Here is a 24,635-nt window from a genome sequence, read left to right on the forward strand (position 1 = left end):
CTATACCGCGCCTTCCCATTGAAATCAATGGGAAAGCGCGGTAATACTGCCCGCGTTGCGGGCGGTATTAACCCTTCTTCGGGCGCTAGCGGGGGTTAAAACCTCACCGCTAGCGCCCGAATATCGCGGTAAATACGACGGTATAGCCCCGCTACAAATAGCGCGGCTATACCGTCACCGCGGCTCCACGCTGCAATGTGAAAGCAGCCTTACACATCACTTGTACGTAAGATTTACCTGAAGGTACTGGAAATATCTCCAAAACCTCCATGGTTTAGAAGATATCTACCATATACGATTGCTCCAACGTCATCAGCGCATGCACACTTTAGAAAGGACCCATGCCGTGACTGGCGGCTCCCATGCGCATGCGACTCCGGCCAGTCACAGAGCCGGAGTCCGCGGCCCCGGAAGGGTTGAAGATGGATGTTTCCGACAGCGAGGACATCGCAGAATTCTTTTGCAGGTAAGTGCAACATAATGGGCTAGTATGCGATGCATACTGGCCCATTATGTTTTTGCTTTGCAGGGAACAGCAAACTCATCAGGGTTTACTTCCACTTTAACCACTTCACCCCCGGAAGAATTTGCCCCCTTCCTTACCAGAGCACTTTTTGCGATTCGGCACTGCTTCGCTTTAACTGACAATTGCGCTGTCGTGCGACGTGGCTCCCAAACAAAATTTACGTCCTTTTTTCCCCACAAATGGAGCTTTATTTTGGTGGTATTTGATCACCTCTGTGGTTTTTATTTTTTGCGCTATAAACAAAAATAGAGGGACAATTTTGAAAAAAAATCAATATTTTTTACTAAAAACAAACAATTTTTTTCCTCAGTTTAGGCCAATACGTATTCTTCTACATATTTTTGGTAAAAAAATCGCAATAAGCGTATATTGATTGGTTTGCGCAAAAGTTATAGTGTCTACAAAATAGGGGATAGTTTTATTGCATTTGTATTTCTTTTTATTTTTTACTAGTAATGGCGGCGATCTGCGATTTTTTTTTTTTTATTGTGACCATGACATTGCAAAGCACATATCGGACACTTTTGACACATTTTTGGGACCATTCACGTTTATACAGCTATTAGTGCTATAAAACTGCACTGATTACTGTATACATGTGACTGGCAGGGAAGGGGTTAACACTAGGGAAGGGGTTAATGCAGGGGTCGACAATATCCGGGCACCAGGTCGCAATTGCGACAAGAAATTGTGACCTCGCGCCCGCCGGTAATTGAGGCCGCCGCTTTACGGCCTAAAAGGCCGCAAAGCTGCTAGCCCCAATTACCGGCCGCCACGGGCCCGCCGCGATCGCGTGGCGGGGGAGGTGGAGGCACAGGATCCTGTGTTTCCGTGCGCCCCCACCTCCCCGCGGCGGGCCCGCGACGGCTGGTAATTGAGGCTGCGGCTTTGCGGCCTTGTGAAGTCACAAGCTCTTCCTTCTGTGAGCTGGCGCCATCTGGTGGTGGCCGTTGGTATTACAAGTTAAACAGCAATTCTAATGTAATTTTTCACTATTTTCACTGCCATCTCCTTCCCTCTAATTAGAACCCCCAAACATTATATATATTTTTTTATTCTAACACCCTAGAGAATAAAATGGCGATCGTTGCAATACGTTCTGTCACGCCGTATTTGCGCAGCGGACTTACAAGCGCACTTTTTCGGGAAAAAAATACACAGGCACATTGCGGATGGTATTAACCCTTTTTCGGCCACTAGCGGGAGTTAAAACCGCACCACAAGCGGCCGAATATTGCCGCAATTCCTACGGTACAGAACCGCTAAATGGCACTGATTGCACTAACAGTGCAATCAGTGCCATCTAGCAGTGCCCACAAGTGCCACTTATCGGTGCCATCTATCATTGCCCACAAGTGCCACCTATCAGTGCAATCAGTGCCATCTACCAGTTCCACCTGATAGTTGGCACTTATGGGCACTGATAGATGGCACTGATTGCACTGATAGTTGGCACTTTTGGGAACTAATAGATGGCACTCGTGGGCACAGACAGGTGGCTGGCACTGAAATGTTGCGAAAAATTACACAGGATTTATTTAAAAAAAAAATATGCTGCAACGCCCATCTTGGTACACCCTGCACTTGGTTGCAGTAAGAAGCAGCAGACATATTGTTACACCCAGCCCATATAGCTCGGGCTGGGTGTAACAAGATGTCTGCTGCTGCTTACTGCAGCCAAGTGCAGGATGTGCCAAGATGGGCGTAGGGACGTTCACTGGTCACCGATCCTGATGCGGCTGCCCTACACCCTTGTCAGCCTACCACTGCAGGTGAGGACTCGCTCTCCGCCCGCCAACTCCATCCATGGACTGTGCCTTCCAAAGACTGCCTGCCCCCTTTCTAGCCAACTCCGCCTGCACTCTCCATCCACAGACTGTCCGCCCTCTCCAGCCAGACTCCGACCGCCCTCCCCAGCCACTGACTCCTCCCACCCTCTCCAGCCACTCTACCCTTAAAAAAAAAAGAAGAAGAAAAGTATTGGGTGAAGCATCGGGAGCATTTGCGCGAGTACAAGTACTCGCTCAAATGCTCGGTATCGGTCCCGATACCGATACTAGTATCGGTATCAGGACAACCCTATAAAAAACAGCGTGTGGGGAGATTAATAATCAAAAACTGAAAGGAGGAGAGACACAAATAAGTAGTCCATACACATTAAAGTGGAATTTAACCCTCTTCTCCTTAAAAGCCAAGGAAGCGGCCATCTTAGCCCATGGTTGATCTGCAGTTGCCTTTGTGCTGCTGAAGAGAAAGCAGCTCCAGGTGAGCACATTAGCCATCCATCCACAGTATAGCCAAGTTTTATATGAAGGTGCAAGCACAGCTCGTCTGCAGATACACAATCAAAAGAAATCTGGAATTCGCTGCAACACTTCAGCTTTATTGATCCTTCATGCAAAAGACATCACAGACAGTGACGTGTTTCACACTGTGACTAGTGCTTATTAATAACGTCTGAGGTTATGAGAAGGCGCTAGCTACAGTGTGAAACGCGTCAACTTTTACTGTACCCCGCACTGTGGTGTATTTTGCATGAAGGAGCAATAAAGGTGAAGCGTTGCAGCGAATTCCACATTTATTTTGACTGTGCCATGGTATGCCATGATTTGGCATGGATGCAAACCCTTTCTTGCCCAAAAAATTACACTAAAAGGTTGTGGAGCCGAGAATTTGGTTGGCATACCTGTCTCTAAAACCTCTGTTGTTTTTAACCACAATACCATGGAACGTTAACTTATAAATTCACCTCAGGGTATGCCCTCTTTGAGGCATACTGACCAGCTAGGCCAAGGCACACTTGAGGCCTTGGTAGTTAGGGTATCGCATGTGAATGTGAATGGACGTGCCTTCTCCTCACTGAGCTCGCCCGCCCTTCTGTCATAGGGGAAAGCGCAGCACACCGTCACCTCCAGGACAGCCCACAGTAGCAGGAAAGCCACTGGTGTCCCTTGGTAACGGGGCTGGGGGGTGGATAGAGCTGAGAGGAGACGAGTCACTTCTTCTGGGAGAGCAGGGAGCCGCCCCCTCCCCTCTGATCCCTCCATATACTAACCTGCTGCTAGTCCTAAACCCTTATCACCGAACACACACCAACATGACTGAACTCCGGAGGAGAGGCATGGGGGGGGGGGGGGCCCTGAGTACGACAACACTACCAGTGACAGGGTTAATGTGAGTGGGGACTGACTGGGAGCAGGTCGCCTATGTGCATGGAGTGTGCGGGGGCCTAGTGGGGGCACTACCTTCTTCTGTGGGGGGCACTACCTTCATCTGTGGGGGGGCACTACCTATTGTTGCTTGGAAGGATCTATTATTACTGGGGTGGGATCTATTGTTGCTGGATCTGGTGCATCTATTTTTACTGCTTTTCTTATTAGACAAGAACAAATTACATACAAATTATTTAGAAAATAGTACTTGGGGCAGTACTGGGAGGTGGGTAGGGGGCAGAATCCAGGGACGGTGCTTGGAGGTGGGTAGGAGCGGAGACAAGGGGGTGGGACTCAGAAGGGGGTGGAGTTCCAGCTCTTATTCTCTGAGAAAAAAAGTAAAGGTACATGTTTTTTCACCTTAATGCATTCTATGCATTAAGGTGTAAAAACATCCGACAATTAGCGGCCGCCCAGCCACCCCCTCGTTTACTTACCTGAGCCCTGGAAAATCCAGCGTCGCGAACGCGCTCGATCATTGCCCCAGCTTCTCGGCTCTTCATTGGATAGATTGATAGCAGCACAGCCATTGGCTTGCGCTGCTGTCAATCAAATCCAATGATGGCGTCAGGGGGCGGGGCCGAGTGATATGGCCACCGACTATCACACGGGAGCCCGCCTGCAAGCTAACCTTCTCGGGAAAGAGCTTCCCAGAGGGGGTTAGCTCTTGCAGGGAGAAGCCGCGAGAGCCGCTGTGGGACCCCAGAAGAGGACGTTCAGGGCCACTCTGTGCAACACAAACTGCACAGTTGAGGTAAGTATAATATGTTTTTTTTTTTTTTTTTTAAACCACGAACCTATACAATCACTTCAAGTTGGTGGACTGGAGTCCATTGTGAGACACTGTTGGAGGTGTGGGGGGCACTCTGGAAGCTCTGCAGCTAGATGGTGGGAACTGAGGACTCTCAAGGTGCCTGGGGCCACTGTGGGGCAGTGATAGCTGGCCCATAAGGGGCGCAGGGGCACCGCCCCCTAAATCTCTATGTGTTGCCCCCTAATCTCCATGTGGGGTGCCGGACTCATAGGTGCAGGAACTCAAGCCCAACCTCCTTTCCCCCACACGCACCCTCTATCAAATAGTGGTTGTGTTCAAATTTCACAATGGGAGGGTCTTAAAGGAGCATTAAATACCAGGAATTAATTATGTACAGGGTGCAGAGTTTAGGGTTGCACTACATGCAGAGTTCCAAAGTGCACTATGTACATAGTGTAGAGTTATGGGGTGCGCCCTCTTCAGCTCTGCCCCCTTCTTAAAAGAGCCACCATTTTCCACATGTCCAACTTTTGCGGCTGTGTTAAGCTGAAGCACCCAGCCGGCTCTAGTACCCCCCCTCACTTCCAGAGATCATCCGCACTGCACCCTGACCACCTGCACCTCCCTTGTCCCCATCCTGCTCTCAGTGGGAGCTGCTCAGAACAACAGATCTGTGGGAGCTGTTGAGAAACAAGCTGGCACTTGTAAACACAGAAGCTGGACTTCTGTGTTTACAACTGATGGTGGTGAGCAGAGAGAAGGGGGCCTGAGCCAGAGGTGGTGGAACTAAGTACCACCAAGTTCCAGCTGAAAAAAAGGCCTGGTCTTCCGGCTTCTCCTCCTGGCCTATCAGGACAGGAGGAAAATCTTAAAACCGAATTAGCCGGAGGGAGAACCCGGGGAAGCTGCCACCTGGATGGGGTAAGTGCGGACCTGGTGGGGGGTGTTTGCCGCCCCCATCATCAAAAAATAGAGCACCAGCCGCCAGTGCTGTGGGACATTGAGGTGGCATGGTGGACCACTGTGGAAGGTTAGGGGATCTGCAGGTGGTGGGAGGGCATGGCCCTGTGCTTGAGAGCCATAGATCTACATTTCTCAGTTTTATTTACTTTTTGGAAAGCATCTCCTGGATGTAAAGTCTTCCCACAAGAACATTGTAAGCTTTCATCCTTTTCTAATGTGATTTGTGAGCAGCCATGTCATTGATTATATAACAGTATGCCCCCCACCTGTGGAATGAGGCCTTCTCCCATGGTGGTGATGGGTACTATTCTGGGACACAGATGGTAGTTGCTCCTGTGTAATCCCCCCGTGTTCTGTCCGCTGTAGTCAGAGCAGATGGTGAGATGGGATTAGTGGAGGATCAGAAGCTCTTTGTGTTCTTGTTGCCTCTCACCAATCCGCGTTTCCCTCCTCTTGTCTCCTCCCACTCACCGTAGCGTCCTGGGTTGCCAGGCAACGGCAGGCTTTGTACAGGCGGATGTCATGGCGAAGAGTCACCGGGAGGCCGTGTTGGCTGCAGCCTGTGTACAGACCCCCGTCCACCCGCACAGCCGGACCCCGCTCACCCTGTACGAGAGGCTGGAGGAGGACAGACTGCGCATGGCCGGCTACAAGGAGGACCGATCGGGGGTGAGTACTTCTTCCCATCATATCCCATGGACTCCCAGTCATCGGAGTATTCCCCGGCTGTCATACCTATACTGGAGCGGTACTAGTGTCCTAGCCCAGACCCAGCATGCACCCAGTGAATTCCTGAGCTGTATTCATGTGTCGATCGTGACCTATTAAATTCATCAATCCATAGGCTAAAAGCTATTGTCAAAGGCAGAAAAAAAGCTGCGTTTAGATGGGCACTGCGCATAGTTTTGTACTCAAATAAATGCAGGACCAGTGGCGGCTGGTGCTCAGATTTTTTTGGGGGGACGCAAACAAACTGAAAAAAAAAAACCATCAATTGCAGCTACTGTGCCCATCAATTGGCGCCACTGTGCCCATCAATTGCCGCCACTGTGCCCATCAATTGGCGCCACTGTGCCCATCAATTGCCGCCACTGTGCCCATGAATTGCCATCAGTGTGCCCATGAATTGCTACTACTGTGCCCATCAAATGCTGCCAGTGTGCATCCCCCGCCCGGCACTTACCTTGTCTCGGTGGGGCAGCGGGTGGTGCAAACAAACTGAAAAATAAAACCCATCAAACGCAGCCACTGTGCCCATCAAACGCAGCCACTGTGCCCATCAAACGCAACTACTGTACCCATCAATTGCTGCCAGTGTGCTCATCAACTGCCGCTACTGTGCCCATCAATTACTGCCAGCAGGGCTGCTGTTAGAAATCACGGGGCCCCTTACAGCCTACCTGACAGGGCCCCCCCCCCCCAAATATATCAAAACAATGTTTTCACAAACAAATACACTAAAATCATTATTAGCGGACACAAACCTGTGTGAATTAGCCCTTTTTTAAAAATTTTAAAAATCTTTAAACTTTTTTGTTAATATAATTTATTAAAGAATGTTAAAATGTTTTAAAAATGTTTTATTTATTTTTTATGAGACAGGTAAGCCAGCAGTGCCATGGGGGCATCACATGTGACATGGGGCACAGAAGGGGATCAGAAGCAGGCAGAACAGGAAGGGGGAAGTAATTCTGTAATTGTCCCTCCATCCGACCACAATGATTCCCTCTGATGTCCGGGCCCCCCTGTTTGCCCGGGCCCCCTACAGAAGGGCTGGTGGTCCCCCCCTATCAGCGGCCCTGACTGCCAGTGTGCCCATCAACTGCCACTACTGTGCCCATCAAATGCTGCCAGTGTGCATCCCCCGCCCACCTGGCACTTACCTTGTCTCGGTGGGGCAGCAGGTGGCGCAAACAGACTGAAAAATAAAACCCATCAATTGCAAACACAGCCACTGTGCCCATCAATTGCCGCTACTGTGCCCATCAATTGCCGCTACTGTGCCCATCAATTGTTGACACTGTGCCCATCAATTGCCACCAGTGTTCCCATCAATTGCCGCTACTGTGTCCATCAAATGCTGCCAGTGTGCATCCCCCGCCTGCCCGGCCCTTACCTTGTCTCGGTGGGACAGCGGGTCACGGCGGTGTCCTCCACACTCCTCGATGTCTTCTCCCGTCCTCTGCTGATTGGATGCCTGATAGGCGTCGAATCACAGAGCCTATTGTTTCAGCCAATCAGGTGACAGGTAACAGACCCGAGCACCTGATTGGCTGAGAGGCGGTTCATTCGCTTTCCTAACAAAACGCTGAGTGAACAGCGAGCACCCAACCAACAGCAAAAGTCTGATGGAGCATACGCACGGTCGGAATTTCCGATGAAAATCTCACATCAGACTTTTGCTGGCGGAAATTCCACTTGTGTGTATTGGGCATAATGGTGTCATCTGCATCACAACTAACACATGATCTTACTCACCAGGATTCTTTTAGTTCATGTTCTGATGACGGAGACCACCCTTGCAAGATGACGAGTTCTAAGGATTGGGTTCTAGATGTTTCAAGAATGGATCACACAGACAAGGAGTATTACATGCAGGTGGAGAGACTGAAGAATGCTCATGTGGAAAACATGGAAGAGCTGGAGAAAATGTACAAAAATAAACTTAACCTGAAAGGAGTCCACAGTGGTGATCCTGTCATCAAAAGCACTTATCGGTATGCAGGTTTGACAATTGTTTTATTACATATAACCACATCCATGTCACATTTGCAGTTTTTTGGATTTGTGAAAGTCAAAAATGACAAGCTGCTTGCTGTGGGGGCAGGAGGGAGGGGCCAGGAGCGCCAGCGAGGGACCAGAGAAAAGGAAGATCTGGGCTGCTCTGTGCAAAACCACTGTACAGAGCAGGCAAGTATAATGGGCCAGATTCACAGAAGAGATACGACGGCGTATCTCCTGATACACCGTCGTATCTCTTGTCGTATCTATGCGGCTGATTCATAGAATCAGTTCCGCATAGATAGCCCTAAGATCTGACCGGTCTGAGGATGCAATACTTCGGCCGCCGCTGGGTGGAGTTCGCGTCGTTTTCCAGCGTCGGGTATGCAAATGAGGTTTTACAGCGATCCACAAAGGTTTTCGCGTTCGTTATGTCGTCGCAAGTCTTTTTTTCCCGTCGCAAAGTTAGTCATGTTTTTTCATGCCTTAAAGGATCACTAAAGGATTTTTTTTTTTAGCTAAATAGCTTCCTTTACCTTACTGCAGTACTGGTTTCATGTCCTCATTGCTTGTTTTTGCTTTGATGTTGCTGTAAAACTGCTCTGATCTCCACACTTTCTGGTTGTCCATTTCCTTATAACCATCGTACTGGGAGCTTTTCACGGTGGTCTAAGCTGTCATTACTGTGTGTCTAAAACTTAACAGAACCAATCAGATTAATTTTAAAAACAAAACACTGCCCTGGATTTGTTTGTTTTTGTTCTGTGGAACTCTTTACTTCACAGAAACATGAAACCAGTTTAAAAACGAAAGTGAAACTCTAGGCACATTATATGATTGAATTTAATCTATTTTTAATCATTTTTAAAAGGAATCAGTTAACTTTTATGTCTCTATACCCTGTAAACAGTCATTTCAGCAAAAAATTTTTTTTCCTTTAGTGACCCTTTAACTTTACACAGCCCATGTTAAAGTATGCCCGTCGTTCCCGCGTCGAATTTGAATTATTTTTTTCCGGCGTAAGTACGTTACGCACGTCGCGATTCACAAACGCGTCGGGCCGCCGTAATTTTGCGGACAGCACGTCGGGAAAATTGCGAATGGAGCATGCGCAGAACGTCCGGCGCGGGAGCGCGCCTAATTTAAATGGTACACGCCCCATTTGAATTGGGCGGGCTTGCACCGGACGGCTTTACGTTACACCGCCGCAAGTTTACAGGTAAGTGCTTTGTGAATCAGGCACTTACGCTGAAAACTTGCGGCGGTGTAACGTAAACGGGTTACGTTACGCCGCCGCATTTCTTCGTGAATTTTAAACCAATATAAAACAAGCCTTTAGTATCACTTTAAGTATGACATAGCCAGGCAACTAGCATTATCAGAAGAAGACAAGCATTGCTAGCTCTAATTTTTTTCTCCATGAGTCACTTTAAAATACTTACTAGTTGCGATAATCAGGATTTCTTGGAACACCAGTTGCTGACTTGTTCAAAAAAGCTGCCAAGTATTTCCAGCACCATTCCATGTGAACTCTGTACAGTATCTCAGACAGACAGAGAAAGGGACGTTGCACAGCAAAGAAGCATGTGTAAGGATCTTGGTGTGTGCAGCAGATCACATAGATCTTAGTTTATAGGTAAATCCAGGGCCACCACCTGGAATAATAGGGCCCCTTACACAGCTTCAGGCATGGGCCCCCTGGAGCAGAGCAGAAATAGAAAAGCGGAAGGCTGCCGTGAATTGAGAAGGGGAGGGTTCCGTCGCTAATTGAGAAAACTGTGAAGTGGGAGGCGTGAAAAGAGAAACGGGGGGTGCCACGAATTGAGAAGCGGGGTGGTTGCCCTGGGGACAAAAAAAATTATATATATATATATATATATATATATATATAAAAAGGGGGGGGTAGCCATCCAGGGCCCTGGGGACCTCTGGGCCCTTTAATAAAAAATATATATATATTTTTAAAAAAAAAAAAAAGGGGGGGGGGTTGCCATCCTTGGCCCTTTAATACAAAGAAAAAAATATATATAAAAAAAAATGTAATTAAAAAAAGGGGGGATTGCCATCTGGGGCCTTGGGGACCTCAGGGCCTTTTAATAAAAAGAAAAAAAAGAAAATATAGAAAAAAAAAAACATTTAAAAAAAAATATTTTATAAAAAAAAGGGGCTTGCCATCCGGGGCCCTGGGGACCTCTGGGCCCTTTAATAAAAAGAAATATAAAAAAAAAAATTGTTTTATATATAAAAAAAAAAGGGGGTGGGGGTGCCATCGGGCCCCTGTGGACCTCTGGGCCCCTTAATAAAAAAAATATATATATTAAAAAATTGTTTTTTATCTTTTTTTATTTATAAAAAAAAAAAAGGGGGGGGGTTGCCATCCGGGGCCCTGGGGACCTCCGGACCCCTTACAGGTGTACTGCCTGTACCCCCTGATGGCGGCCCTGGGTAAATCAATTGGTTCATCTAACTTAAAAAAAAATTAACATTAGATTGATGCTCATTTTGTCAAGAAGAATCGGGTAGTTTTTTTAAAATCGAAGCAGTACTTACCGTTTTAGAGAGCGATCTTCTCCGCCGCTTCCGGGTATGGTCTTCGGGACTGGGCGTTTCTATTTGATTGACAGGCTTTCGACAGGCTTCCGACGGTCGCATACATCGCATCACGAGTAGCCGAAAGAAGCCGAACATCGGTGCGGCTCTATACGGCGCCTGTGCACCGACGTTCGGCTACTCTCGGAAAATCGTGACGCGATTGTATGCGACCGTCGGAAGCCTGTCAATCAAATCGGAACGCCCAGTGCCGCAGCCCATACCCGGAAGCGGCCGAGAAGATCGCTCTCTAAAACGGTAAGTACTGCTTCGATTTTTAAAAAAAACTACCCGATTCCCCTTCACAAAATGAGCATCAATCTAATCTTAAAAAATAACTTTTCGGGTGAACCTCCACTTTAAGCACAGACAGCACACACTGTTCACTGATTGATTTTACTGATTGCCTGGAGATGCCCTTTAATATGTTTTGATTTGATTTTAAGGCCAGCGTGGGAGCAGAGACCTTCTCAGCCAGAGAGACCTTCTCAGCCAGAGAGACCTTCTCAGCCAGATGGATTTAATTGTTCCTCATTAAAACCTGAATTTAATTGGAATGTCTCCTCTGGTGTATCAGAAGCATCTTTTGGGGAGACGTCTGATGGAGAAGACAGCTGTGACACACAAGATTCCACTTCTGCCAAAGTGAAAATCCTTCAAATGTGGAATGGATTTGAAATACAAGATTACATTAAGGACACAAAACTCGATAAGCAAAAGTTAAAACGTAAAACCGACAAAGGCAAATCAAAAGAATGGTCTCACAGTGTTACCATTCCAGAACCTTTTGAGATGACTGTTAGGGAGTCCAAGAAAAAGGAGATGAATGCTAAATCCAAATTGGAGATTGAGTTGGAGAACGCTTTGCTAAAGAAAAGACTGGAGGAAGAAGCTGAATGTCAAAAGAAGTTCAGAGCAAACCCAGTTCCAGCTTCTGTCTACCTTCCCCTCTACCATGAGATAATGGAAAGAAATGAAGAGAGACGCAGATTTGTAAAAGAAAGAAGCAAGGATATACTTTTGGCATCTCAGAAACCGTTCCAGTTCACTGAAAGGGAAGAGCGCAAGAAACAATATAGAAAGATGCAATTTTTTGATTTTGAAGATTCAGTCAATCATTATAAGCACTTCAAAGCAAGACCAGTCCCAAAATCTATATATGGAACCTCTGTTAATGAGAGACTTAAGGAAGAAGAGCTCTATAGAGGAATTAGGATACATATGAGATCCCAGGATCTCTTACGTACTTCCTCTTATCCTACCACTACGCTGGCTTGTAAAAGTAGCACAAAAAGTTGCAAAGCAAAATGTTCTGAAGCGGTAAAAAAAACAGCTAGCAGGCCTAAGATAAATACCCAGTTACCCAATTTTCCGATTGTGCATCAAAAGAACCAGAAACGCCTTGTAAAAAATAAAAATATCAAACATGTGACGATCTGTGACCCTTTTCAACTACGAACCGATAATATTCCATCTCATAGGGAAAAAATTCTCAAGGACATTGAAGCTGATGAAGAATGTTTAAAAGAGGCCCGTTGGCCATATAAGTCTCCCAGGAGCCAGCCACAAAAAAATTCCTTGATGGTATCTCCACGTGAAGAGGCTCATGTTGTAAGTCCAAGATCCACCGAATCCTCTAAAAGAAGAGAACAGGCTGTTAGGTAAACTATTATGTTTATGTGGCTGCATGGACTGTTTAAAAGCTTCTTATGCCGCGTACATACAACCGTTTTTCATGACGAGAAAAATGGGGTGGGAGGGAGGGGTTTGCCTGAGAAAACAATTTTCTCTTCCTGTATTGTTGCTTCAGTTAAGACAGGGGATCCGACTTGAAGGCGACTTCCATTGAAATCTATGGGTACAAGTTGCCTACAAGTCGCCTAGAAGTCGGATTGAAGTAGTACAGGAACCTTTTCTGAAGTCGGAGCGACTTCAGTAGTGTACATTAGGACAACTCTATTCACTTACATCGACTTTCTCAACCGCACGACTTGGGGCGACTTCAGGTCCGATCCCAAGTCGCCCCTGTGTTTACCGACTCTAATGCTTGAATTTGTGATATCGTTTGTAAAGTCAAAGTCATATTTAGTAAAATCAACCTATGCATGTTGTGCCTTCCCTCTATACATATGAACCTCCAAATCCTCCCTTTTTTAGAATTAGTAGATTAGAGAAAAGGATGCATATTCCCATAATGACCCATAGACTCCTCGTAGAATCCCAAGATCCTCTTAGATATCAGAACAAGTTTGAGTCAGTTTATGTCCCTGCCAGGAAGTTTCTTGAAGCACAATTAAGAAAAGAAGAAGATGAGAAAAGGATCCGAGCAAGAAAGAAGAAGAGAGAGAAATTACTGAAGAAACATATAACTAGAAAAGTTAAATCTATCCATCCACAGCAAGCCAAAAACTCACATAGTAAATTAAAAGAACTCAGGTAATGACTGTGCTTAGACAGTGCTGTCTCCAACATATTTGCATTTTACTGGAGGGAAGAATCTGTACTGGTAGTTGCTCATTACTTCCATAAACAATGTAAGTGCCTTATCCGGGGTGTCAAACAATATGGCAGGTATAGGAACTGTTATCCCTAACATTTGGAGCTAATTTAAGAGTTCATACACTTGTCCTGTAGCCAATGTGTATCCTGGGACTAGGGATGACCTCAGGCAATTTCGGATTCTAGTCCAAATTTGCCTGAGCTATTCCACCAGGAAGCTTTCACTACAGACCACCAATCATAAGTGGTCAAGGCATTCCACGCTTTGCACCAATATGTATACAAGGGGCTATTATAAGTTATTATATGATATATTGGTTGAATTACAACAGCCCAGCTGTAAAATGAGCGCTCTGTTTCTCATGTGAAACTTTTGCCTATATATCCAAATGATGGAGGTCATTTCTATATTAAACATTACTGAATCATTTACTTTTAATAATTTTATGTGCCCTTTTTAATTCTATATAAATAAATGGTACTTCCCTATCTTTGAAATTATACAACAGGAGAAATGAAAAACAGAGGATGGAAGAGTACTTTGAAGAGTTGGATGCAATGAAAGACCGAGTCTCCCAGACGCCCCTCCTACTGGAAAGGGTTCGAAAGGTTTGTACTGGGCTGGCCAATTTCTGTAATGGGCCTACTAGCTCTGGGATAGAATTTGTCTTTGTGAGTATATATGATATATGAGCATAAACTCTCCATGTCCCACATCCAAAGCCTTTTTATTGGGGTGTGGGTTAAAATCTTTATCAGGTCCTGGTTGGGGAAATTTTTCCCATGCTCCTTGCTGTGGCCACACAACCTGCAGCCTTCATTCGATCCTTTGGCATTTATGTGGCCGTTAGAGTCCCTACAGACAGTAGTCTTTCCTTTCTTAGGTCCTTATTTAGGCCAGTGAAAAAAATATTATTAGAATGGTTTCTAGTACAGTGGAACCTCGGTTTAAGAGTAACTTGATTTGAGAGCAATTTGAGTTGTTAGCAATTAAAAAAAAAAAAAAAATTCTGACTCGGTTTGCGAGTGACTCGCAAGACAAGCAGAATTCAAGCTAAATAGGCCTGCAGTACTGCATTTGGCCTGAGGTACGGGGGCGCAGGAGCCGATCAGAGCCTAAATAGGCCTGCAGTACTGCATTTAGCCTGAGGTATGGGGCGCAGGAGCCAAACAGAGCCTAAATAGGCCTGCATACAAATAAAAAGAGCAGCTGCTTCAGGTGTATGCTGATAACCTGAGTTGGATTATCTCATAGAGTGCCAGCCCTGGCCTGCCTCCGTGGGAAACTTGTAAGAAAATAAATGGCTGCACATCCAGAAATTCCGATTGCCTTTTATTGTTCAAAGTGATAACACCAAAGACACCAATACGAGGTCACGTAGACGCGTTTCACACAAACATCTTGTGCTTAATCATTACAGTACCGCATTTGGCCTGAGGTACGGGGCGCAGGAGCTGAGCAGAGCCGAAAACCAACGATCGTTCGACAATATACAAAATACTCAGTTCCCGTGCCTTTCCGATGTTTGCTGAGGTCAGCTGACGTGTCCTCAGGCCTTTTTGGCGCCCTCTGGCGCGCCCCCCCCCCCCCAGGGTGGCTTTGGCCTATTTTGTCTCTGGGTTTAGTACACGCCCCACACTATATAAGGCCACCTGCATGTCAGCCTTGTGTAGTGTGTTGCGGCGGTGGTTAAAGACATAGCGAGAGAGAGACAGTATCATTTATTTTGAGTTACATAGAGCAGGCAGGCGAGTCAGTTAGCTTCAGTTACAGTGTGTAGAGGATATATATGCATCCCAGGTGTTGTATATATATTTATACACTGTATTGAGTCTAGCTAGATCCGTTCCTGTATTCTCTTCCTAATATACTGACAGGCAGGCAGGCGATTGTGCTAGCTGCAGTATTTTCACTTAGTGCACTGTGTCCTTTGCACAGTGTGCACGTAAAGCTTACCTTAATACAATTGCTGGTGTTCTCATACAAATATAGGCAGGGACCTCCAGTATTTTGTTTTAGTGTCCTTTGCACAGGACCAGACATGACATTAAAGCCGCAAGCAGTTTTAAATTACTTGTTTTCCTATAGAAATGTCATTTTGTGCAGGGACAGTTCTAAACACGGGAAACACGTGCCACTTCACAGGCATACTATAGACACACAGCAGGTACGATATTTAGAGGAATATTTCACTTTTTTTTGTTCACTTTAAGCATAATTAAAATCACTGCTCCTGAAAAAAATGCAGTTTAACAAAAAAAAAAAAAAATTGCATTGATACATGTCCCCTGGGGCAGGACCCGGGTCCCCAGACCCTTTTTAGGACAATAACTTGCATATTAGCCCTTAAAATTAGCACTTTTGATTTTGAACGTTTGAGTCCCATAGACTTTAATGGGGTTCTAACGTTTGCGCAAACGATTGGTCCATTCGCAGGTTCTGGTGCAAACCGAACCGGGGGGTGTTAGGCTCATCCCTATTGACCATAAAGGTAGTGAGGGAATATCCCTAGTGAGGCCCCAGCAACAATAATAAGCTGACAAAGGTTTTAATCCTTCCACACACAACCCAAAGCTAAAGAAAGGTGGAGTTTGATTTTCTGTAACCATTTAAAGTATAATTTTACAATTATTACACGCAATGTGCTACTTTGAGAAATTGTATTTAATTGCCTATAGAATCATCAATGAATCCAGAAAGGTATGCTGTAAGAATTGGGTTATGTATACTAAAACACCTTTAGAAGCAAAAGATTCCTACCCTGTTAAAAGTTTAGCCTTGAGTGGAAGGCGTCCCTTAAAATGTGAAAGTGTGCAGTGTTTGGTGAGTCCTGGCGAATAAAAAAACATATCATATACTGTAGATTCCTAATGGTTACCGATGGTTTATTTCTCGGATGCATAACTATAGACAACTGTGGAACTTCTTGTGATACTGGAATTATTATGTATGTGTTTTTCATAAATTTGATGGTTTTATTTTTTTACCTTGGGAAAAAGATAATAGCAAAAGGCCCAGAGCTCAGTATAAAATCTTCCTATGATAACACATAGGAGTTGCTTTACCAAAGACAAATAGACTGTGCACTTTTTCAAGGGAATTTTTACCCCGAGCTTAGTTAACATGCTGAAATTAATTTGCAAAAAATACCCAATTGTGTGAAAATAAAATAAAAAAAAACATAATTATTGCTTGCACATGATTGGATAATGGTAGCCAACAGGGCTCTACCTCATTACCTAAGCTCAGGGGCAATTTATCTTGTGAGGTGTAACTTCCCTTGCAAAGTGACCAGTCCATTTGCCTTTAGAAAATAAACTAAATTGCCTTGTGTTTAGTTGCCTTTCAGTGGTTTCATTTACAATTTTTTTCTTGTCTTCTGTAACCTGTTTATAGGAAAACGCTAGCCTGCGTGCTGAAAAGCGTTACTCCGGTGTTCTGAAAGATGCAGGATTATCTGATGATTATGTGTTAACTAAAGGCCAAACACTCCAAACTTCAGGATCATTCAAAGTGAATTCAGATGATGAAGAAGGGTAAGATATTATATATATATATATATATAATCACTTTAAAGTCATATTGACCTAACAGTTTAAGAGCTGTCTCGGTTCCATTACACTTTCTATCTTTTGTAGTCTAGCCCAGTGGTCTCCAAACTGTGGCCCTGGGGCCGGATGTGACCCTTTACTTGCCTTTATCTAGGCCCTTGGGACACTATTCCTCCCCCTGATAGAGACACTATTCTGCCAACTGACACCAATAATGGGGCTCCATTTATTCCACGAATACCAATAACAGGACACTAGTCATTCCAATGATACCAACAATAGGGCACTATTCCTTCCCCCCAATATGTGGTGTGGTGAAGTTTATTCCCACTGATGCTTTCCACTGGCCACAGTCCAGCCCCCTTTAACCCTTGAATACAATAAACTGACCCTTTGTTTAGAAAGTTTGGAGACCCCTGGTCTAGCCTAAACTTATATACCGTATATACTTGAGTATAAGCCGAGTTTTTCAGCACATTTTTTTGTGCAGAAAATGCCCCCCTCGGCTTATACTCGAGTCACCTTTTTGCGCCTGATCTCCCAGATTTGGGGACCTGGTACCAGCCAGCTGTAGGTTCCCTGGACCCCAAACTTGGCACACATATAGCCCCACTCTTCCTCTACATGTGTGCAAAGTTTGTTGTCCAGGGGACCTAAGGCCGGGGAGCACCGATTTTTCAAAGCCGGGAACCCCTTCCATAGACTCCCATGTTAAACGGTAATTTCTCCAGTGAATTTGGGGACCCGGTACCGGCCGGTCGTAGGTTCCCTGGACCTGGAGCTTGGCACACACGTAGCCCCATTTCTCCTCTACAAGTGTACAAAGTTTGTTGTCTGGGGGACCTACGGCTGGGCAGCACCGATATTTTTTTTTTTTTTTTTTTAAAGCCGGGCACCCTTTTTATAGACTCCCATGTTAAACGTCAGTCTAGTCATGGACACAGTGAGGCATGGGCACAGTGAGGCATGCACATGGACACAATGAGGCAATGTGAGGCACAGTGAGGCATGCAGATGGACACAATGAGGCAAAGTGAGGCATGCAGATGGACATCCTAGGCTTATACTTGAGTTAATACGTTTTCCCAGTTTTTGTTGTGGTAAAATTAGGTGCCTCTGCTTATATTCGGGTCGGCATATACTCAAGTATCTACGGTACATCATTATTTTGGTACAGATGATTTCAGATGGTAACATATTTGGATACAAATATTAGTTTTTCCTAGACTTTAATTACAAAGAAATTAAGGAAATGTTGAGAAAAACACAGTATAAAAAAAAAATAAGATCATGACGAGTTTGCTTGGACCCAAAATATCATGATGGTGATATTTTCACACATTTTATATTTCTAAAATAGTAAATGACAGCAGAAGTCCACAATAAAACAGACAACTCCAGGCGTGTCAATGTCCTGTGTCTGCTACAGAGCTCACTGGTTCCTCCTGCTAATCTCCAGGTCACGACTGTATCTAGTAGTGGGTGGAGGTAAGCGGGAGGAACCACTGAATGCTGCAGAGAACCACAGAGATTGATCAGTATTGGTTTCAGTGTGGACTTTAGAGGAAGATTTCTCAGCAACAGAGAGGAATTTGGAAATGCGGGCAGCAGAAAAGGTGAGTATACACTTCCTCAAAGGTATTGTTTACCTGTCTTGAACATTGTTTTGTAAAGCAGCAGGGTCACTTTAATAAGGGGTCTGGATCGCGTAAGAGGAGATCTAATGCCAGTGCCTTGAAAAGTATTCATACCCCTTGAAATTTTCCACATTTTGTCATGTTACAAGCAAAAACATAAATGTATTTTATTGGGATTTTATGTGATAGACCAACACAAAGTGGCACATAATTGTGAAGTAAAAGGAAAATTATAAATCGTTTTCACTTATCACATTTTTTTTTTACAAATACAGTAAAACCTTGGTTTGAGAGTAACTTGGTTTGAGAGTAACTTGGTTTGAGAGCGTTTTGCAAGACAAGCTAAATTTTTAACCACTTCCCACCCGGCCTATGGCCGATTTACGTCCGGGAAGTGGTTATGAAATCCTGACAGGACGTTCTAGAACGTCCTGCAGGATTTCATGCCGCGCGCGCCCGTGGGGGCGCGCATCGCGGCGATCGGTGATGCGGGGTGTCAGTCTGACACCCTGCATCTCCGATCTCGGTAAAGAGCCTCCGGCGGAGACTCTTTACCATGTGATCAGCCGTGTCCAACCATGGCTGATCACGATGTAAACAGGAAGAGCCGTCGATGGCTCTTCCTCACTCGCGTCTGACAGACGCGAGTAGAGGATAGCCGATCGGCGGCTCTCCTGACAGGGGGGGTTAGCGCTGATTGTTTATCAGCGCAGCCCCCCCTCGGATCGCCACACTGGACCACCAGGGATGCCCACCCTGGAGCACCAGGGTGGGCAAAAAAAAAAAAAATGCCAGAAAAAAAAAAAAAAAAAAGTCTAAAAAATAAATAAAAAAAAAAGCATAAAGAAAAAAGATGCCAGTCAGTGCCCACGAATGGGCACTGACTGGCAACCTGGCAAAAATCAGTGCTGCCACCCCAGTGTCCATCAGCGCCACCCCAGTGTCCATCAGCGCCACCCCAGTGTCCATCAGTGCCACCCCACAGTGCCCATCCATGCCCAGTGCCCACCTATCAGTGCCCATCTGTGCCACCCATAAGTATCCATCAGTGCCGCCCATGAGTGCCCATCTGTGCCGCCTATGAGTGCCCAGTGCCGCCCATGAGTGCCCATCAGTGCCGCCTATGTGTGCCCATCAGTGCCGCCTATGTGTGCCCATCAGTGCCGCCTATGTGTGCCCATCAGTGCCGCCTATGTGTGCCCATCAGTGCCGCCTATGTGTGCCCATCAGTGTCGCATACCAGCGCCGCCAATCAGTGCCACCTCATCTGTGCCCGTCAGTACTACCTCATCGATGTCCATCAGTGCCATCTCATCGGTGCCCATTAGTGCCGCCATATCAGTGCCCGTAATTGAAAGAGAAAACGTATTTACAAAAAAATTAACAGAAAAAAATAAAAACGTATTTTTTTTTCCAAATTTTCAGCCTTTTTTTAGTTGTTGCGCAAAAAAAAAAAAAAAATCGCAGAGGTGATCGAATACCACCAAAAGAAAGCTCTATTTGTGGGGAAAAAAGGACGCCAATTTTGTTTGGGTACAGTGTAGCATGACCGCGCAATTGCCATTCAAAGTGCGACAGTGCTGAAAGCTGAAAATTGGCTTGGGCGGGAAGCTGCGTAAGTACCTGGTATGGAAGTGGTTAAATACATTTTGACTTTATATACAAGTGATGTCTTGATATAAGAGTAGTGTCATGTCACAACCGAGTACAAAATAGAAGAGAGGTGCCTTTAAGTGTAGCAATATGGTTACATTTAATGAAGGGACAGCATTTAGAAACTCACGTGGTTGATGATTAAAGCAAGCACATCTAAGTATACAGGCATTCAGGGTAAAACTGTCCACATAGACCATTTTTCTCACCGCCATTGATGTCGTCCCTTCCACAAACGCTTCAAGCCTCTCTATCAGATCGCTCTACTGCAGGGTAGTCTTCCCGGTCACAATTGCAGACTGATAGCGATGAGAGCCAGCGGTGAGGAGGACGGTATATGTGGATCGCTTTACCCCAGATGCCTGCATACTTAGATGTGCCTCTTTTAATCATCAACCATGTGAGTTGCTAAATGTTGTACCTTCAATAAATGTAACCATATTGCTACACTTAGAGGTGCCTCTCTTCTCTTTTATACTCTGTAGCTCCTGCTGGATTTTGCTTCTAATCCCCTTGCGGAGGCTTCCATTTGTGGAAAGACATGTTATGGTTACACAACTTATCACATTGCTATAATCTTTTTATATGGACTATAAAGTGAAGGACTTATGAATAAATGGTTTTGGAACGAATCATTTGAGTTTCCATTATTTCTTATGGGAAAATTTGCTTGGATATACAAGTGCTTTGGATTACAAGCATGCTTCCAGAACGAATTATGCTTGCAATCCAAGGTTTTACTGTAAATATTGTTGAAAAGTGTGGCGTGCATTTGTATTCAGCTCCCCCTGAGTCAATACTTTGTAGAACCACCTTTCGCTGCAATTACAGCTGCAGGTCTTTTTTAGGGATGTCTCTACCAGCTTTGCACATCTAGAGAGTGAAATTTTTGCCTGTTTTTCTGTGCAAAATAGCTCAAGATTTGTCAGATTGAATGGAGAACGTCTGTGAACAGCAATTTTCAAGTTTTGCCACAGATTCTCAATTGGATTTAGGTCTGGACTTTGACTGGTTTATTTTAACACCTTAAATGTGCTTCGATCTAAACCATTCCATTGTAGCTCTGGCTGTATGTTTAGGGTTGTTGTCCTGCTGGAAGGTGAACCTCTGCCCCAGTCTCAAGTCTTTTGCAGACTCTAATGCCCTGTACACACGATCGGTTCATCTGATGAAAGCGGTCCGATGGACAGTTTTCATCGGACGTACCGATCGTGTATGGGCCCCATCATTTTTTTCCCCCCCATCGGTGAAAAAAAATAGAACCTGTTTTAAAATTTTCTGATGGTTAAAAAAACGATAGAAAAAAACGATCGTTTGTGGGGAAATCCATCGGTCAAAAATCCACGCATGCTCAGAATCAAGTCGAGGCATGCTCGGAAGCATTGAACTTCATTTTTCTCAGCACATCATAGTGTTTTACGTCATCGCGTTGGACACAATCGGATTTTTAACCGATGGTGTGTAGGCAAGACTAATGAAAGTCGGCTTCATCAGATATCTGATGAAAAAATCCATCGGTCCGTTTTCATCAGATGAACCGATCGTGTGTACAGGGCATAACAGGTTTTATTCTAACATTGCCCTGTATTTGGCTCTATCTATCTTCCCATGAACTCTGACCAGCTTCCCTGTATCTGCTGAAGAAAAGCATCCCCATAACATGATGCTGCCACCACCATGTTTCACGGTGGGGATGGTGTATTCATGGTGATGTGCAGTGTTAGTTTTCCACCACACATAGTGTTTTGTTTTTAGGCCAAAAAGTTAAATTTTTGTCTCATCTGACCAGAACACCTTCTTCCACGTTTGCTGTGTCCCCCACAAACTTCTCGCAAACTGCAAACTGGACTTCTTATGGCTTTCTTTTAACAATGACTTTCTTCTTGCCACTCTTCTATAAAGGCCAGATTTGTGGAGTGCACAACTAATAGTTGTCCTGTGGACAGATTCTCCCACCTGAGCTGTGGATCTCTGCAACCCCTCCAGAGTTACCATGGGCCTCTTGGCTGCTTCTCTGATTATTGCTCGCCTTGCCAGACCTGTCAGTTTAGGCGGACGGCCATGTCTTGGTAGGTTTGCAGTTGTGCCATACTCTTTCCATTTTCAGATGAAGGATTGAACAGTGCTCCGTGAGATGTTCAAAGCTTGGGATATTTTTTATACCCTAACCCTGCTTTAAACTTCTCCACAACTTTATCCCTGATCTGTCTGGTGTGTTCTTTGGCTTTATGATGCTGTTTGTTCACTAAGGTTTTCTAACAAACCTCTGAGGGCCTCACAGAACAGTATTTTTACTGAGATTAAATTACACACAGGTGGATTCGATTTACTACTGTATTTGCTGGCGTATAAGACTACCTTTTACACTTTAAAAAAAATGGCCAAAAAGCAGGGGTCGTCTTATAAGCTGGGTCAGCTGCTCGGATGCCTGCTAGATGTGTGGTAATACTCTATGTGGCTTCAGCTACATACAGTATATCCTGCTTAGCCAATCCCGGTGAGCGATGTATTCAAATGAATACAGAGCCTGCTCGAATTGGAGTAACAACCCCTGCCAATCCGAGCAGGCTACATACAGTAGCCTGCTCGGATTGGCTTTGAGAGTCAGAGAGGCGTGGGCTGATGATGTTACAGCCTCTGCCAATCCAAGCAGGCTTTGTATTCATTAATAGAATACATTGTTCGTCGTGATTGGCTCCAGCAAGAAGGAAGACAACTATGGCTCCAGAAGGAAGAAATATGAAGCGTCGGAAGCCTCGGAAGGGGGGTCGTCTTATACGGCGAGTACAGGCAAAAAATCTTTTTTTTTTTTTAAATTAGGGGGTAGTCTTATACGCCTGGTCGCCTTATACACCGGCAAATACGGTAATTGGGGTAAAGGGGGCTGAATACAAATGCATGCCACACTTTTCAGATATTTATTTGTAAAGAAAGAAAATTGAAAACCATTTATAATTTTCCTTCCATTTCACAATTATGTGCCACTTTGTGTTGATCTATCACATAAAATCCCAACTGAAAGTAAACAGTCTAGTGCTACTCATATTGAGCCATTTCTCCTTCTTCCCCAGAAGCTCACAAGGCACATTGGAAATAGAAGATTTACATGAAGATGGTGAAGATCATGAGGCCTCTGCCAATGAATCTGAAGAAAAGAAACAGGAATATAGTACCGATGAAGATCACACTGATAGTGATTCTTAATCAGGATTTGAAATCTATAACAGGAGCCACATTCATAAGCTAAATCTAATTTTAAGGTTGGGAAAATGTTCTACAACCCTCCTAAAGGGGTTGTAAAGGTACATTTTTTTTTCCTAAATAGCTTCCTTTACCTTAGTGCAATCCTCCTTCACTTACCTCATCCTTCCATTTTGCTTTTAAATGTCCTTATTTCTTCTAAGAAATCCTCACTTCCTGTTCTTCTGTCTGTAACTCCACACAGTAATGCAAGGCTTTCTCCCTGGTGTGGAGTGTCATGCTCGCCCCCTCCCTTGGACTACAGGAGAGTCAGGACTCCCACTAACACACAGCTTATTTCTCTGTCTGCAACGTAGAGAGCGTCCTGACTCTCCGGTAGTCCAAGGGAGGGGTGCGAGCACGACACTCCACACCAGGGAGAAAGCCTTGCATTACTGTGTAGAGTTACAGACAGAAGAACAGGAAGTGAGGATTTCTCAGAAGAAATAAGGACATTTAAAAGCAAAATGGAAGGATGAGGTAAGTGAAGGAGAACTGCACTAAGGTAAAGGAAGCTATTTAGGAAACATTTTACCTTTACAACCCCTTTAAGTAGAAGGAATTAAAATTGTCCCAAATGATCTAACACCTACACCCCCACTATATAAATGCAAACAAATGGCTTCAATCTGTATAATCATATTCTACTGTCCTATCCTCTTGATTACCTAAACACATATGTGGAGCTTAAACAATGTACCAATGATCTAAAAAAGATTTGATGTACCACAGTAGGTCAAGGTGTATCAGGCAGTAAAAAGCCTTGCAAAATACGCAATTTACAAGAGCTGTGAACATTTTTAGGGAACAACGCAGCAACAGAAAAATGTAGAGAAGGCAACAATTTTATATTGTTGGGGAGACATTGGACCAGTTCCTAAATTTGCAAGAAAAACCCCTAGAACTTTGGCTGACTTTGTTCTTTGTATGTACTCAGGGAATGCAGACATTGAGCATACCTCATTATAAACACTGGTTCATGTAAGAATGATGACCAAATTGATATTAATCATTTAAAAAAAAAACTTTTTTTTTTTAACAGAACATTGCAATAACAACTACATCTACCTCACTGCCGAGTACCATTGTCAGGAACTGTGTTGCGAACATATTATTCCAAAACCGTGTGGTGTGTAGTTATAAGGTATTAGTCACTCTGCCATACTTCCATACCGTATATACTCGAGTATAAGCCGAGTTTTTCAGCACATTTTTTTGTGCTGAAAATGCCCCCTCGGCTTATACTTGAGTCACCTTTTTGCACCTGATCTCCCGGATTTTGGGGACCC

General features: G+C 44.7%; 1 protein-coding gene across 3 annotated transcripts; it reads left to right on the top strand.

Annotated features, from left to right (window-relative positions):
- Positions 1–5,596: 5,596 nt before the first annotated feature.
- FAM161A (FAM161 centrosomal protein A) lies at positions 5,597–23,416 on the top strand. Of its 3 annotated transcripts, XM_040351114.1 has the most exons (7): positions 5,874–6,124; positions 7,937–8,172; positions 11,212–12,426; positions 13,040–13,201; positions 13,774–13,873; positions 16,662–16,801; positions 23,178–23,416. In XM_040351114.1, the coding sequence occupies exons 1-7, from the start codon at positions 5,978–5,980 to the stop codon at positions 23,308–23,310; spliced, it is 2,133 nt and encodes a 710-aa protein (XP_040207048.1). In that variant the 5' UTR covers positions 5,874–5,977; the 3' UTR covers positions 23,311–23,416. The 3 variants fall into 3 exon arrangements, with proteins under 3 accessions (XP_040207050.1, XP_040207048.1, XP_040207049.1); XM_040351116.1 differs by lacking the exon at positions 16,662–16,801 and having other exon boundaries at positions 5,597–6,124; positions 23,178–23,261; XM_040351115.1 differs by lacking the exon at positions 13,040–13,201 and having other exon boundaries at positions 5,906–6,124; positions 23,178–23,414.
- Positions 23,417–24,635: the final 1,219 nt, after the last annotated feature.

This window comes from Rana temporaria, chromosome 4 (genome assembly GCF_905171775.1).
Source record: "Rana temporaria chromosome 4, aRanTem1.1, whole genome shotgun sequence".
NCBI classification, from domain to species: domain Eukaryota; kingdom Metazoa; phylum Chordata; class Amphibia; order Anura; family Ranidae; genus Rana; species Rana temporaria.